General features: G+C 44.8%; 1 protein-coding gene across 7 annotated transcripts in view; it reads left to right on the top strand.

The window, feature by feature from the left end:
- LOC137381443 (centrosomal protein of 164 kDa-like) overlaps positions 1–16694 on the top strand; it is a 173706-nt gene that overhangs the window by 83134 nt on the left and 73878 nt on the right. For all 7 annotated transcript variants that reach the window (XM_068054036.1, XM_068054040.1, XM_068054037.1 and 4 more), the window contains one exon: positions 9242–9313. In XM_068054036.1, the coding sequence (XP_067910137.1) occupies positions 9242–9313 (72 nt within the window). The remainder of the gene's footprint in view (positions 1–9241; positions 9314–16694) is intronic.

Below are 16694 nucleotides of genomic sequence, written 5' to 3'. Positions count from 1 at the left end.
TCGTAAATAGTGAGGAGGAAAGCCTTAGATTACAGGAGATATAGATGGGCTGGTAAGATGGGCAGAGCAGTGACAAATGGAATTTAATCCTGAGAAGTGTGAGGTGATACATTTTGGGAGGACTAACAAGGCAAGGGAATGGTAGGATCCTAGGAAGTACAGAAGGTCAGAGGGACCTTGGTATACTTGTCCATAGATCACTGAAGGCAGCAGCACAGGTAGATAAGGTGGTTAGGAAGGCATATGGGATACTTGTCTTTATTAGCCGAGGCATGAAATATAAGAGCAGGGAGGTTATGATGGAGCTATATAAAACGCTAGTTAGGCCACAGCTGGAGTAACGTGTACAGTTCTGGTCGCCACACTTTAGGAAGGATGTGATTGCAGAGGAGATTCACCAGGATGTTGCCTGGGCTGGAGCATTTCAGCTATGAAGAGAGACTGGATAGGCTAGGGTTTTTTTCTTTAGAGCAGAGAAAACTGAGGTGGGACCTGATTGAGGTATACAAAATTATGAGGGAATAGATAGGAAGAAACGTTTTCCCTAGTGGAGGTGTCAATAATCAGGAGGCATAGATTTAAGGGGCAGGAGGTTTAGAGGGGATTTGAGGAAAAAAATGTTCAGCCAGAGGGTGGTTGGAATCTGGAACGCACTGCCTGAAGGGGTGGTAGAGGCAGAAACCCTCGCAACATTTAATAAGCATTTCGATGAGCACCTGAAACGCCATAGCATACAAGGCCACGGGCCAAGTACTGGAAAATGGGATTAGAATAGATAGGATTGATGATCAGCATGGACACGATGGGCTGAAGAGCCTGTTTCTGTGCTGTATAACTCTATGACTTTGTGACATAGAGAGGTTGGTGGAATGCGCGGACAAGTGGCAGATGAAATTTAATGCAGGATAGTGTGAAGTGATTTTGTTTAGTTTAGTTTAGAGATACAGCACTGAAACAGGCCCTTCGGCCCACCGAGTCTGTGCCAACCATCAACCACCCATTTATACTTCTTTTTTTTCTTTTGGGCCTCCTTATCTCGAGAGACAATGGATACGCACCTGGAGGTGGTCAGTGGTTTGTGAAGCAGCGCCTGGAGTGGCTATAAAGGCCAATTCTGGAGTGACAGGCTCTTCCACAGGTGCTGCAGAGAAATTTGTTTGTCGGGGCTGTTGCACAGTTGGCTCTCCCCTTGCGCCTCTGTCTTTTTTCCTGCCAACTACTAAGTCTCTTCGACTCGCCACAATTTAGCCCTGTCTTTATGGCTGCCCGCCAGCTCTGGCGAATGCTGGCAACTGACTCCCACGACTTGTGATCAATGTCACACGATTTCATGTCGCGTTTGCAGACGTCTTTATAGCGGAGACATGGACGGCCGGTGGGTCTGATACCAGTGGCGAGCTCGCTGTACAATGTGTCTTTGGGGATCCTGCCATCTTCCATGCGGCTCACATGGCCAAGCCATCTCAAGCGCCGCTGACTCAGTAGTGTGTATAAGCTGGGGGTGTTGGCCGCTTCAAGGACTTCTGTGTTGGAGATATAGTCCTGCCACCTGATGCCAAGTATTCTCCGAAGGCAGCGAAGATGGAATGAATTGAGACGTCGCTCTTGGCTGGCATACGTTGTCCAGGCCTCGCTGCCATAGAGCAAGGTACTGAGGACACAGGCCTGATACACTCGGACTTTTGTGTTCCGTGTCAGAGCGCCATTTTCCCACACTCTCTTGGCCAGTCTGGACATAGCAGTGGAAGCCTTACCCATGCGCTTGTTGATTTCTGCATCTAGAGACAGGTTACTGGTGATAGTTGAGCCTAGGTAGGTGAACTCTTGAACCACTTCCAGAGCGTGGTCGCCAATATTGATGGATGGAGCATTTCTGACGTCCTGCCCCATGATGTTCGTTTTCTTGAGGCTGATGGTTAGGCCAAATTCATTGCAGGCAGACGCAAACCTGTCGATGAGACTCTGCAGGCACTCTTCAGTGTGAGATGTTAAAGCAGCATCGTCAGCAAAGAGGAGTTCTCTGATGAGGACATTCCGTACTTTGGACTTCGCTCTTAGACGGGCAAGGTTGAACAACCTGCCCCCTGATCTTGTGTGGAGGAAAATTCCTTCTTCAGAGGATTTGAACGCATGTGAAAGCAGCAGGGAGAAGAAAATCCCAAAAAGTGTGGGTGCGAGAACACAGCCCTGTTTCACACCACTCAGGATAGGAAAGGGCTCTGATGAGGAGCCACCATGTTGAATTGTGCTTTTCATATTGTCATGGAATGAGGTGATGATACTTAGTAGCTTTGGTGGACATCCGATCTTTTCTAGTAGTCTGAAGAGACCACGTCTGCTGACGAGGTCAAAAGCTTTGGTGAGATCAATGAAAGCAATGTAGAGAGGCATCTGTTGTTCACGGCATTTCTCCTGTATCTGACGAAGGGAGAACAGCATATCAATGGTCGATCTCTCTGCACGAAAGCCACACTGTGCCTCAGGGTAGACGCGCTCTGCCAGCTTCTGGAGCCTGTTCAGAGCAACTCTAGCAAAGACTTTCCCCACTATGCTGAGCAGGGAGATTCCACGGTAGTTGTTGCAGTCACCGCGGTCACCTTTGTTTTTATAGAGGGTGATGATGTTGGCATCGCGCATGTACTGGGGTACTGCTCCCTCGTCCCAGCACAGGCATAGCAGTTCATGTAGTGCTGAGAGTATAGCAGGCTTGGCACTCTTGATCATTTCAGGGGTAATGCTGTCCTTCCCAGGGGCTTTTCCGCTGGCTAGAGAATCAATGGCATCATTGAGTTCCGATTTGGTTGGCTGTATGTCCAGCTCATCCATGACTGGTAGAGGCTGGGCTGCATTGAGGGCAGTCTCAGTGACAGCATTCTCCCTGGAGTACAGTTCTAGGTAGTGCTCAACCCAGCGGTCCATCTGTTTGCGTTGGTCAGTGATTATGTCCCCCGATTTAGATTTGAGGGGGGCGATCTTCTTGATGGTTGGCCCAAGAGCTCTCTTCATGCCATCATACATTCCTCTGATGTTTCCGGTGTCTGAGGCCAGCTGAATATGACTGCATAGGTGTTGCCAGTAGTCGTTTGCGCAACGCCTAGCTGTTCTTTGTGCAGTACTTCTGACTGCTTTAAGTGCTGCGGATGTTAAATCGCTGGGGGCTTTCTTGTAGTTCAACAGTGCAATGCGCTTAGCGGCTATGACAGGTTCCAGCTCTTCATTATGAGATTGAAACCAGTCTGCATTTCTCTTCGCACTTTTGCCGTAGGTGGTCAAAGCTGACTCATAGATGGCGTCTCTGATGTGGGCCCACTTGGTCTCAGCATCCCCTGTGGGAGTGTTTTGAAGGGCTGTTACAAGTGAATTTAGAAATTTTTGTAACAGCTGTGGGTGAGAAATTCTGCTCGTGTTGATGCGCGGGTGGCCCTTCTGCTTGGAATGATGCAACTTCTTTGGTCTGAGTCTAACCTTGCTGCACACCAGGGAGTGGTCGGTGTCGCAGTCCGCACTGTGGAAGCTGCGTGTGATTTGAACACTGTTTAAGGCGGCTCGCCTTGTGACAATGAGGTCTAGCTGGTGCCAACGACGTGATCTTGGGTGCCTCCATGAAACCTGGTGACAGGGTTTAGTGTGAAAGAACGAGTTGGTGATGCAGAGGTTATGATAGGTACACAACTCAAGCAGTCTCTGCCCGTTCTCATTCATCCTTCCAACGCCATAGCGCCCAAGGCAGGAGGGCCATGAGTCATGGTCGGCCCCAACCCTGGCATTAAAGTCCCCCAGCAGGAATAGGTGTTCGGTGTTGGGGATGCTGCTAATGATGTTATGGAGTTGTTCATAGAACTGGTCTTCAGCTTCAGGTGGGGAGCAGAGTGTTGGAGCATAGATGCTGAGTAGGTGTACTGGACCAGAGGTGGTGAGCAGTCGGATGGACAGTATGCGTTCCGAGCCATTTGAGGGAGGCTCTATCATGCTGAGCAAGGAGTTTCTGATGGCGAAGCCCACTCCATGCTGTCTTGGTTCTTCAGGATCCCTGCCCTGCCAGAAGAAGGTGTAGTCTTGCTCTGCTAGAGAGCCACTCGCGGGGAGGCGAGTCTCCTGAAGTGCTGCAATGTCCACATTGAATCTACTGAGCTCGTTGTTAATGATGGCGGTCTTCCGAGAATCGTTGATTTGTGTAAGGTCTTCCGACAGGCCAGGATACATAGTTCTGACGTTCCAGCTTGCAAAGCGAAGGGCTGGTACCTTCTTTCCTTTTTTCGTGTTGTTTGGTGCGGTGTATCAGTCCACCTTTCGGGCAATGACCCTGAGCTCCAAGCACCCATTGAAGCAGGCAGACTGTGGCGGGACAGAACCTTATTGACCGGGGGCTGCCCGGTTTGAGGCGGGCGGTAGCTGTCCAGTGAGGTGCAATGACCTCTCCCACCGACAAAGGCAACCCGTGGCGCCCAGTTTCTACGCCAATTTATCTGGACTTATAACCCGTAACTGCTGCCTTCCGTGTTGTTTTAGTCGCTGTGAGGCAACTATGGAGTGACCTCTCCATGGCGCATGCCTGGGCAAATTTATGGAGGTTGAGAGTTGCCCAGTCGTCAAAACCCCCCTCTCGGCCTTTCTGGTGGGGTCCAAAGGAGTGCAGGACACGACGTTTGGCACCAGTATGGCTGCAGGAACAGCCGGAAACATGCCAAAGGTGACACATGACCGCCTACGGGGTTCCGCTCCGGATTTTCTGTTAGGGTTTACTCCCTTGGCCTTGGTCTCTCCCGAGACGCCCACAAGGCAGTGGGGTTGTTGGGGCCCCTACACAGGTGTAGGATGGTGCCGGTGGGAGGAGGGGATGCAAGGGGGAGGGGTAGAGGGAGGGGGTGGGGGGGGCTGCAGGGGAAGAGGGTGTGGGGCGAAGATGGTGCGAGGGGGGGGGCGGGCTGGGACGGGGTTGTGAGGGGGTGAGCTGAGAGGGTGGAGCAGGGAAGGGGACGGGGGTGGGGGTGGTGGTGGAAGTGGGGTAAAGGGAGGGGGGGGAAGCTGGTGCAGGTAATAAGCCATTTCCTCAGTGCCCACCATCGACGTCCGGAAAGCTCATCCACGTCCTTCGGGAGGTGAAGCATCATTTGGCAGACTCAGAGGTGATTACATTTGCTCAGGGTTTTTTTTTGCAGTGGTTTAAATAAAGGCATGCAGCATTGCCGACAGTGCGCTGCAGATGCTCTCCGAGCCATCTCCCGCGGGCGCTTTGAAGTTGCGGCCGGGGGTGCCGTTCGTGGATTTTTTGGGTGTTCGGGGCACCTTTTCTCAGGACTTCTCTCGGGTCCCGCAGCTCCTTCTTCACCTCAATGGACTTACCGCATGCCGTGGCTGCAGACACTCTGGACTGTGAAGACAGCAGGATCGGAGATTGAAGTATCGGCAGCTGTGCTCGTCAGTTTCATCCGGATCAATTTCATTGAGAAAACAAAGAGCAGGTGTGGCTGGGGGAGGGCAGTGGGCCCAGGTAACATACACTAAACTAACTGTTAGCCTTTAGATAGGGCTAAAATGAACTGATTTAAAGAGCCAGGGGAATTTAAACAGTTTAAGAGGGCAGATTGGGGGAGAAAACGTTAGGGATGGGAGCAGATGGCCATGGATAGAGTTGAACAGCAAGGGAGCTTCCTGGGGAGCTTCCAGCCCAGGAGCCATCTTGAACCATTTATACTAATCCTACACTAATCCCATATTCCTACCACATCCCCACCTGTCCCTATATTTCCCTACCACCGACCTATACTAGGGACAATTTATAATGGCCAATTTACCTACCAAACTGCAAGTCTTTTGGCTTGTGGGAGGAAACCGGAGCACCCGGAGAAAACCCACGCAGACACAGGGAGAACTTGCAAACTCCACACAGGCAGTACCCAGAATTGAACCTGGGTCGCTGGAGCTGTGAGGCTGCAGTGCTAACCACTGCGCCACTGTGCCGCAGTGGAGGGACAATGTAAGTTAATGATTACAATTCTAACGGGGTGCAGGAGCAGTGGGTCCTAGGTGTCTATGTGCATAAATCATTGAAGGCGGGGCAGCACAAGTTGAGGGAGCGGTTAATAAAGCATACAGCATCCTAGATTTTATCAATAGAGACATAGAGAACAAAATCAAGGAAGTTATGTTAACCTTGTATAAAACACTGGTATTGCGTCCAGTTCTGGGCACCATGCTTTAGGAAGGATGTGAAGGCATTAGAGAGGGTCCAGAAAAGATTCACGAAAATGGTTCCAGGGATGAGGAACTTCAGTTACGTGGATAAACTGGAGAAGTTGGCACTGTATTCCTAGAAGAGCAGGGTGAGAGGAGAATTGATGGAGGTATTCAAAATCATGAGAGGTCTGGACGGAGTAAGTAGGAAGAAAATGTTTCCATTGGCAGTGGGATCAAGAACCTGAGGGCACAAATTTAAGGTAATTGGTAAAAGAAGCAATGGCAACATGAGGAAAAACTTTTTCATGCAGCAAATGGTTAGCAGATCCTAACCACTGCACTGTCAGAGTGTCATAGAGGCAGTTCAATTGAGGCATTCAAGAGGGACTTGGATTATTATCTGAAAAGAAAGAATGTGCAGGGCTATGGGGAGAAGGCACTAGGTGAATTTTTCCTTCAGAGAGCCAGCACAGAGATGATGGCCTCCTTCTGTGCTGTAACCATTCTGTGATTCTATGATTCTATAATATTATGATGCTACAAATCTGCAGAACCATGAGAACAAATGCAGAGCATTACTTTTCCCAAAATTGGTAACATTATTACATATATATATATATATATATATAGATTGAAAAAGTGGTGATGAATTTTCCCACTGAGTTTGACGTCTGACATTTATCTCTACTTTGCACAAAAAATCCTCTTAAAATTTTGAACTGTTGCTTCATTGTGTTGTTTTTAATCTCTCGTGGGACAATTATCAAAGATCTAGAAGTAAAATACAGGATAAAATGCATAGTATTTTTACATAGCTTCATTACATCCTATATATGCGTGTGCTTTTTTTTCTCACTTTTTCTGTCAATCTCCATAGAAGTATCTGATGATACTTGGTATGTATGGATTGGTGGCACAGTCAGGTGATTGGAGGGAAGAGCAGTCAGCGAGGGTGCGCAGTGCCAGGTCAGCCATCAGATACCTGGGTGCAAGACCATCAAAGTAGCAAATCTGGAACAGTGTACTGTAGTCTGGCCTGGCCGAGCCACTTTTTAAAAGTATTGTAATGTGCGTAACCTGGAACACACAGCATTAATGTATACCCCTCCAAACAGGTTATTGGCTAAGATGTAGTTTGAGAACTGTGGGAAAATATCATCTGTAATACATCTAAACTACTAAATAATGTTCTGACCAATATTTTTGAAACTTACCTCATCAAATGTTTTGTTCTGTATTTAGAAATAGTTTAGTGTGCTCATTGTTTAAGAGGTGTCCCAGGGGGATACCTATAAACAGTGGCAGAATGCATACAAAGACTACCCTGCCTAGGTCACAGTACGTTTCCTCAGCATTAACCCCTGGTAATCAATGGAAGCATGTTTAGGGATGCATTATAAAATCCAATTCAGTCATAATCCAAAATACAATCACATACTCTGTTCAATGCATTGAAAATCCTTCGCCATTCCCTATCCATATACAGGACTCATTCTTGTTGTGGGTTTTTTTTAACCCTAAGCTCATGCTTTATTTCATGTTTACAATTGAAATTCAATATTACTTTCCTCTACTTCTGAAGAAGAATGGTACTAGAACAGTTACCATGCTGTCCACCTGCTAATATTGGGGTATGTTCCCAATAAGTAGTTACAGTGATATTTAGGAAACGGTTTGTCATTTGAGAGTTAAATACACATTTATCAAAAATGAAGGCCAATGGTTCCGTAATAGTTGGAGATGACCTTATTTAGGGGGAATTTTGTATCCCTTCAGATTCGATGCACCTTTATCAATTGGGTAGGTGGTGAGTTTCATTCTTGGCTGATCCAACAGATAGGTAAGATGTAACCCTAATGCATGTACCATTTAAGTTTATCTCAATTGCGCTGTAACCTTCTGTTGACTAGGAAGCATCACTTATATAAACAGTTTCAGTGTTGTTAATCTAGCTTCCCCAGTTAAAGACAGCTCCCGGAGCAAAATGGGTGTCAACAATGAGATAAATGAGCTGAATGAAGGAACAGCTATTAAAAGAAAGACTTGCATTTAAATCATGTCTTCAAAATACTAGTAAATAACTTTTGAACTGCAGTGACCTGTGGTATATGCAATTGCAGCAGACATTTTGCACATCACAAAAGTGTGCAAACAGTAATAAGAAAAAACAATTGATTTGCTTTTGCTAATATTGGGATTGAGGGGATTATTGACTAGGGTCCCTATAAAATAAAATCTTCAACATTCGGCTGAACCAACTAGAACACAAAGATAGAGCCCTGATTTAAGCTTTCATCTGAGGGAAGGCTCCTCCAACAATGCAGTACGTCCTCTGTACTGCACTGAAACATCACCTTATATTGCATGCTTAAATTTGGGAGTAGGGTGTGAAATAACAATCCTGTGGTTTAGGGATGAGAATCTTACCAACTGAGCCAAACTGACAGAAAACAGACGTAGGCTATCAAAACCACTATATTATGCTGAAGAGAAAGAAGGTCTATCTGTATGTAGTATACTCAGCTAAAAGCTTTCACCAATTGGGGAAGCTCCAAGTCAGTTCACAGGACAGTTTGATGTCGCAAATCATTTTTTGTTCAGTGGATACTTTCTGGGATATTCACCCATTGGTGACATTGCAGATTGGCCTAACTGTGAACAGATGGGGGTAATTTAAATTTTGCTTTGGTTATTTCCATTAAAAAGGAAAATTGTGCCAGGTGTAAAACAGGTGGATGATTTGATCCCATTACTTTCCTGCAGCACGGCTCAGGTTATTATCCCCAAGATCTGAAATAACATTCGACCTTTGGAAAAAATAGGCAGCAAATAAATTAATGATTTTTATCTTGATCCAGTATAAAGAAGGGAAGTATTTTAAATGAAAAGTGCTACTTTCTCTTTCCCTTCCTTTTAGTGGAGCTCATAATTTTAATAGATTGGGCAAATCAGATGTTTTAATTTCTCTCTGATCATATAAATGTACTTCATACAATCAGAACAACAGTAAATAACTGTTTATCCTGTACCCTTTAAAACTAATCCTATTATAACTTGTCTACAGGACTCTGAGCCCAGTCAACAACTTAAGGAACTGCAAGCATCTGACGACTCGGATGAAAGTGATACAAATTTTGTGAGTTATCTAATGTGCCAAGTGTCAATATTACATTTATGTAGTAAAGGTTCTAATTGGTTGTATTTCTCAATGTGTGTGGTAGGAGACAAGGCAGCACTAATGATTCTTCACAAGCTGAGTTCTGAATCTCAGCCATCTCATTTGCATATCCCTGCCAAAGAATGGCTGCTTGGGTGAAGTACAGGAGGAGTTAACCCTGTTAAGAGCAAACACTTATCGGAGAGGAGGGGAGAAAATTGGAGAGAGAGAGGATTTTTTAAAAAACTGTGACTTAAGTTGAAAATGTCATTCTTGTGCCATCCCAGAAGCCATTGTACTCACGCTTACCAATTTTTATGCACCAAACCAGCAAGAACTTGAGCTGCTATGATATAGAGCTGGAGAGATAAATTTAGCAGAAGAATTGTGTCTCAGCAGAGTTACAAATTGATACTTATTCTGTGATGAATGGTTTTTAAAATAGAGATGTCCTTGGTTTATAGAGCATTTCTTTTTTTAAAAATCTCATTGATCAATAATTGAATCAGCCCAAAGCTCATGAAATGAACATCATTGGCATTCTTGTAGTTGACAGCGGAAGCCTTTATTCATGTAGAGGATCTGATCTGTCCTGGCCAGCACAGTGATCGGATAAATATTTGCACAAGGAGGGCTAACTGGACAACTTACTGTCGTAGACTGGCAGTGAAATACAAGGTAGTAATATAAATTGAATCAAGATGTCCTTGCAGTTTCACATCATAAGATCGCTGCTCAAGTGCTTTACAGCTGTGTTAGAGCCTCAGTACAGTGAGCACCTTGTGTCTGTCAAACCTCTCAAGTGCTTATCTTTTTTAATAACATTCTCACATTGTTGTCATTTTAATCCAAAAAATTTAACAGTTGCAGTGAATTCCTTAATCAGTAGCTTCTAAATTTCAGCAAACCACTTCTCAAATTATTAGAAATAAGAATGGTTTGGTTTCTAATTGACGCAAGCACCCTGAAAATTCAGGCAGGTTGACGTTGAAGGTATACCGAATCATGTGATTGATATTATAATGTTATATTTGTTAGCGCATAGAGGAAATGGAGTGTATCTGATAAACTATGATATATAAATATTTCTTTCCCTTTTCCTCACATAAGGCACGATGGCCTCAGCAAAACTGGGGGCATATTGGTCAGAATTCACACTTGTAGTAACCATTGCTTATGCAGATGATGGATGAGGACAGGTTCAAGCTCAGGGGCCTATTGTAGAATAACTCACCAACACTTCTCTGGCTCGCAGGTGAAAGTGGCCCTTTGGCAGGGTATCAGCGAGCAGGCAACACCTGTGAATCTTTAACCTGGTATGAATCATTTCAGGTGCATTTTGCAAAAAGAATAATGGGGAAAGCTTTCTGCTGCACATTTCTTAAATTGCAAAGAAACTTTCAAACCAACTGCAAAAAGCTGTATGAAAATGTGCTTATTTAATTAAAGCATGCTTAATTTTAAATTGTTGGTTACTAAATTCTGCAGGTACTTGTTTTAAAAAATGTCAGTACGCGGGGCTGTGCACAATTTAAATACACAAAACTAGCAGCACTGATCCCTCGGCATCCTTAAAATAAGCTTTTTGAATATCTTAATATCATGGCCTAATTTCACTGCAATCCTTTTCATATTCCACATTTCATTGTGCACCAAAATGAAGCATGGGTATGTAATTAAATCTGTTTAAAATGCAGAAGCTGTAGCCACACAGCAGAAGAAAAGAGTTAAGCCCCTCTAACATCTGTTCAGCTCTGCAGGAAGTGACATCGCCACCTGCCAATGGGAACAGGGCACACCACTTCTCTGTTGTTGGGAAGGCATAAAAATATTTGTAAATACTAACGAGTGCTCTGTCAGGCTTCGTACAGAGCAGTGTGGTCAATTGGCGATGCTTCATACCAGTTTTATCTTACTGTCGGTTTTGAAGAACACAGTTACCTTTTTTTTTTAAACTGTTATTAAGAAATAATGAATTAATTTTTAGGACCTTTTTGTTTATCTTTATCAAATATGCATCATGTTTCATATTTTACATTTAAAATAACTTCTTTTATAAAGAAAGAAATTAATTATAGAAATGGTAAAAACCAGAGCAGAACACAAAACCTATCTACTGAAGGGAATGAGAATACATTAGGTTTTTACATCTTTCTTAAACCAGTGCATTGTGCTATTGAATAGTAGGCTGCATGGTCACATGTTGCCTTTTCCACACAGCAAGTTCCAATCATACTTATGCAGTCAGGGAGAGATGCTGATTTGTAAACTAGCTGCCTACCCCACAGAGGAAGGAAAATCATTGGCCACTCACCCTGGCTCACTGTCTCAAGGGCAAACAAAAAATACTGTGGATGCTGGAAACCTGAAACAGAAACAAAAACAGAAAACGCTGGAAATGCTCAGCTGGTCAGGCGGCATCTGTGGAGAGAGAAACACTGTTAACGTTTCGGGTCAGTGACCTTTGATCAGAACGGATAGGGTGGGGTTAATGGAATATGTTTTTGCGATTTTATTTTTTCTTTTGATGCCATGGACAAATTCAACTGGAGTCTTCAATATCCCTTTGGGAGTGAATTAACTTTATTTTAAACTTGTCTGATAGTAAATCCAAGTTAATAATCCCAATGCTGAATTAATTTGCTGCATGCATCTTCTATGTTTAATCAATCATCTTGTACAAGATTCTAATTAGATAATATAATACTGACATTTTTATGGATTGAATTCTATTTACTACATTGTGCGTCAATGAATGGTTGGTGTGTGCAGTGCTGTGTCTTTTTGCTTAAGTTCAGAGGTGAGTACTACGTAGAATACTTGTCTGCAGCAGTTGGTGCCAACAGGTCTGGTTTCATAAATACTGGTGGGTGGTTTTGGCTACTGGGCATTGCAAGTAAGGGATTTACAGCCTGTCATTTCAAATTGCAATGGAATTTGTTTGGATAAAAGTATTATCCAGCAGTCAACTTCTTAATCTTCTAACCTTATCCCAGACTTGATGACAATAAAGGAGTTATGGATGCTGTCAGGTTAATTGGCAATACATATATAGACACACTACTGTGCAATTGCTTTCCTGTTAGAGTAGATGGGCAAATAACAGCTGTTTATGGGTAGAGCTGATCAAACTCAAAACATTAAGACATTCAGTACCCTCCTATTTCTCATCTACATTCTGCCCCTCAGCAACATCATTCAAAAACACAATCAGTTTCCAGAAGTATATAGATGATACCCTGTTCTACTTCATCTCTCTTGACACCCTCCACTGTCTCTATATTGTCAGACTTCTTGTCCGACATCCTGTATTAGATGAGCAGAAATTTCCTCTATCTAAATATTGGGAAGACCAGAATCCATTGTCTTCGGTCCCTGTCGCAAACTCAGTTTTCTAGCCACTGACTTTATCCCTCTCTTTGGCAACTATCTGAGGCTGAACCAGATGGTTCGCAATAGAGTCATAGAGTTATACAGCATAGAAACAGGCCCTTTGGCCCATTGTGTCCGTGCTGGCCATCAAGCACCTATCTATTCTAATCCCATTTTCCAGCACTTGAAACTCCATAGCATACAAGGCTACAGGTCAAGTGCTCATCTAAATGCTTATTAAATGTTATGAGGGTACCTGCCTCTGCCACCCCATCAGGCAGTGTGTTCCAGATTCCAACCACCCTCTGGGTGAAAAAGTTTTTCCTCAAGTCCCCTCTAAACCTCCTGCCCCTTACCTTAAATCTATGCCCCCTGGTTATTGACACCTCCGCTAAGGGAAAATGTTTCTTCCTATCTATCCTATCTATGCCCCTCATAATTTTGTATACCTCAATCAGGTCCCCCCTCAGCTTTCTCTTCTCTAAGGAAAACAACCCTAGCCTATCCAGTCTCTCTTCACAGCTGAAATGCTCCAGCCCAAGCAATATTCTGGTGAATCTCCTCTGCACCCTCTCCAGTGCAATCACATCCTTCCTATAGTGTGGCGACCAGAACTGTACACGTTACTCCAGCTGTGGCCTAACTAGCATTTTATATAGCTCCATCATAACCTCCCTGCTCTTGTCTTTATTAGCCGAGGCATAGAATATAAGTATCCCATATGCCTTCCTAACCACCTTATCTACCTTTTGCTTCTGCCTTCAGTGATCTATGGACAAGTACACCATGGTCCCTCTGACCCTCTGTACTTCCTAGCCTTGTTAGTCCTCCCAAAATGCATCACCTCACACTTCTCAGGATTAAATTCCATCTGCCAGTGCTCTGCCCATCTTACCAGCCCATCTATATCGTCCTGTAATCTAAGGCTTTCCTCCTCGCTATTTACAACACCACCAATTTTCATGTCATCTGCGAAGTTACTGATCATACCTCCTATATTCAGGTCTAAATCATTAATGTACACTACAAGCAGCAAGGGTCCCAGCACCGATCCCTGCGGTACACCACTGGTCACAGGCTTCCAATCGCAAAAACAACCCTTGACCATCACCCTCTGCCTCCTGCCACTAAGCCAATTTTGGATCCAAATTGCCCTGGATCCCATGGACTCTTACCTTCTTAACCAATCTCCCATGCGGGACCTGATCATAAGCCTTACTCAAGTCCATGTAGACTACATCAACTGCTTTACCCTCATCTACACATCTAGTCACCTCCTCGAAAAATTCAATCAGATTTGTTAGACACTGTTTCCCCCTGACAAAGCCATGCTGACTATCCCTGATTAATCCCTGCCTTTCCAAGTGGAGATTAATCCTGTCCCTCAGCAGTTTTTCCAGTAGCTTCCCTACCACTGATAGATTCATTGGCCTATAATTACCTGGTTTATCCCTACTAAAGGCCTGCTATCCGACCTGAACCTGATGGGACCCGACGACACGTATCAGGTTTGGGTCGGGTCGCATTTCCTGGTCCGGCATTCAGGCTCTGGTCGGGCCGGATCGGACACGCTTCATCACCACCTCAGGTAAGTCACTTTAATGTTAATTTACTTTTTGGACTTTAAACGTGGTTTTGCTACAGTTATTTTAAGCTTGTGCAGGTAAGGAACAAAGTTAAAAAATGGAAGATAATTTAACTGATGGTCGGGTCGGGCGCAGGAAAAAAAGGAAGGATTCAGGCTGTGTAGGGCTCTGGCTCGGGCTCGCATGGGGTTCTGTCGGGCTCCAGTCGGTTCTCATTTGCAGACACGAACAGGCCTTTAATCCTTGCTACCCTTCTTGAATAATGGTACCACATTCACTGTCCTCCAGTCCTCTGGCACCTCTCCTGTGGCCAGAGAGGATTTGAACATTTGTGTCAGAGCCCCTGCTATCTCCTTCCTTGCCTCACATAGCAGCCTGGGATAGATGTCATCTGGGCCTGGGGATTTATCCACTTTTAAGCCCGCTAAAACCGCTAATACCTCCTCCCTTTCAATGTTAATTTGTTCAAGTTTATCACAAATCCCCTCCCTGATCGCTACACCTACATCGTCCTTCTCCATAGCAAACACAGATGAAAATCATTCAAAACTTCACCTGCATCCTCCGGCTCCACACGCAGATTGCCACTTTGGTCCCTAATGGACCCTACTCTTTCCCTGGTTATCCTCCCCCTTAATATACTTATAAAATGCCTTAGAATTTTCCTTTATCTTGTCCACCAGTGGTTTTTCATGCCCCCTCTTCGCTCTCCTAATTACTTTTTTAATTACCCCCCTACACTTTCTATACTTCTCTAGGGCCTCCTCTGTTTTCAGCCCTCTTAATCTGCCATAAGCCTCCCTTTTTTTTTTCTTTTCCAGTCCTCTATATCCCTTGACATCCAGGGTTCCCTGGACTTGTTGGTCCTACCCTTCACCTTTACGGGAACATGGCCCTGAACTCTCACTATTTCCTTTTTGAATGGACTGATGTAGACTTTCCTACAAGTAGCTGCTCCCAGTCTACTTTGGCCAGATCCTGTTTTATGGTATTGAAATCGGCCTTCCCCCAATTCAGTATCTTTATTTCTGGTCCCTCTTTGTCCTTTTCCATAACTACCTTAAATCTTAGTTATGGTCACTATCCCTGAAATGCTTCCCCACTGATACTTCTACCTCTTGTCCAGTTTCATTCCCTAGGATTAGGTCCATAACTGCCCCTTCTCTTGTAGGACTGTCTACGTGCTGGCTCAAAAGCTCTCCTGCATGCACTTTAAGAATTCAGCCCCCATTAAGCCTTTTGCACTAAGACTATCCTAGTTAATATTGGGGAAGTTGAAATCCCCGAATATTATTACCCTATTGTTTTTACACCTCTCTGAGATTTGCCTCCATATCTGCTCCTCTATCTCTCCCTGACCGTTTGAAGGCCTGTAGTACATTCCCAGCAAAGTGATTGCCCCCTTTTTGTTTTTAAATTCTCATTTGGCCTCATTTGGGGAACCTTCTAAGATATCATCCCTCCTTACTGCAGTAATTGATTCCTTGATCGATAGTGCAATGCGACCTCCTCTTTTACACCCCCGCTGTCACGCCTGAAGATTCTATACCCTGGAATATTGAGTTGCCAATCCTGCCCCTCCCTCAACCATGTCTCTGTGATGGCAATAACATCATATTCCCGTGTTAATCAATGCCTTCAATTAGTCTGCCTTACTTGTAAGATTCCTTGCGTTAAAATAGATGCAATCCAGCTTTGCATTATTCGCTTGTGCCTTAACAGGTCTATATTTGCTCTGCCTTCCAGACTGACTTAGTTTCTCTTCTATATTTGGCTGTGCATCACCCCCTACTGTACCGCCACTCCGTATCCCATCCCCCTGCCACATTAGTTTAAACCCCTCCCAACAGCACTAGCAAACCTCCCTGCAAGGATGTTGGACCTGTTCCGGTTCAGATGCAACCCCTCTGACTTGTACAGTTCCCACCTTCGCCAGAAACAGATCCAGTGATCCAGGAAACTAAAGCCCTCTCTCCTGCACCATCTGTTCAACCACGCATTCATCTGCTGTATCCTCCTATTCCTATACTCGAAAGCACGTGGCACCGGGAGTAATCCCGAGATTACAACCTTTGAGGTCCTGCTTTTTAATCTGCTACCTAGCTCCCAAAATTCTTGTTGCAGGACCTCATCCCCCTTTCTACCTATGTCATTGGTACCAATGTGAACCACGACTTCTAACTGTTCACCCTCCCCTTTCAGAATGTCCTGCAGCCACTCCGTGACATCCTTGACCCTAGCACCAGGGAGGCAACATACCATCCTGGAATCACGTTTGCAGCCACAGAAACGCCTATCTGTACCCCTTACGGTAGAATCCCCTATCACTATAGCTCTCCCACTCTTTCTCCTCCCCTCCTGTGCAGCTGAGGCACCCGTGGTGCCACAGTCTTGGCTCTTGC

The sequence above is a fragment of the Heterodontus francisci genome, chromosome 22 (genome assembly GCF_036365525.1).
Source record: "Heterodontus francisci isolate sHetFra1 chromosome 22, sHetFra1.hap1, whole genome shotgun sequence".
In the NCBI taxonomy this organism is placed as follows: Eukaryota; Metazoa; Chordata; class Chondrichthyes; order Heterodontiformes; family Heterodontidae; genus Heterodontus; species Heterodontus francisci.
The sequence above is the reverse complement of the archived record's forward strand: the minus strand, read 5'-3'. Positions and strand labels throughout refer to the sequence as shown.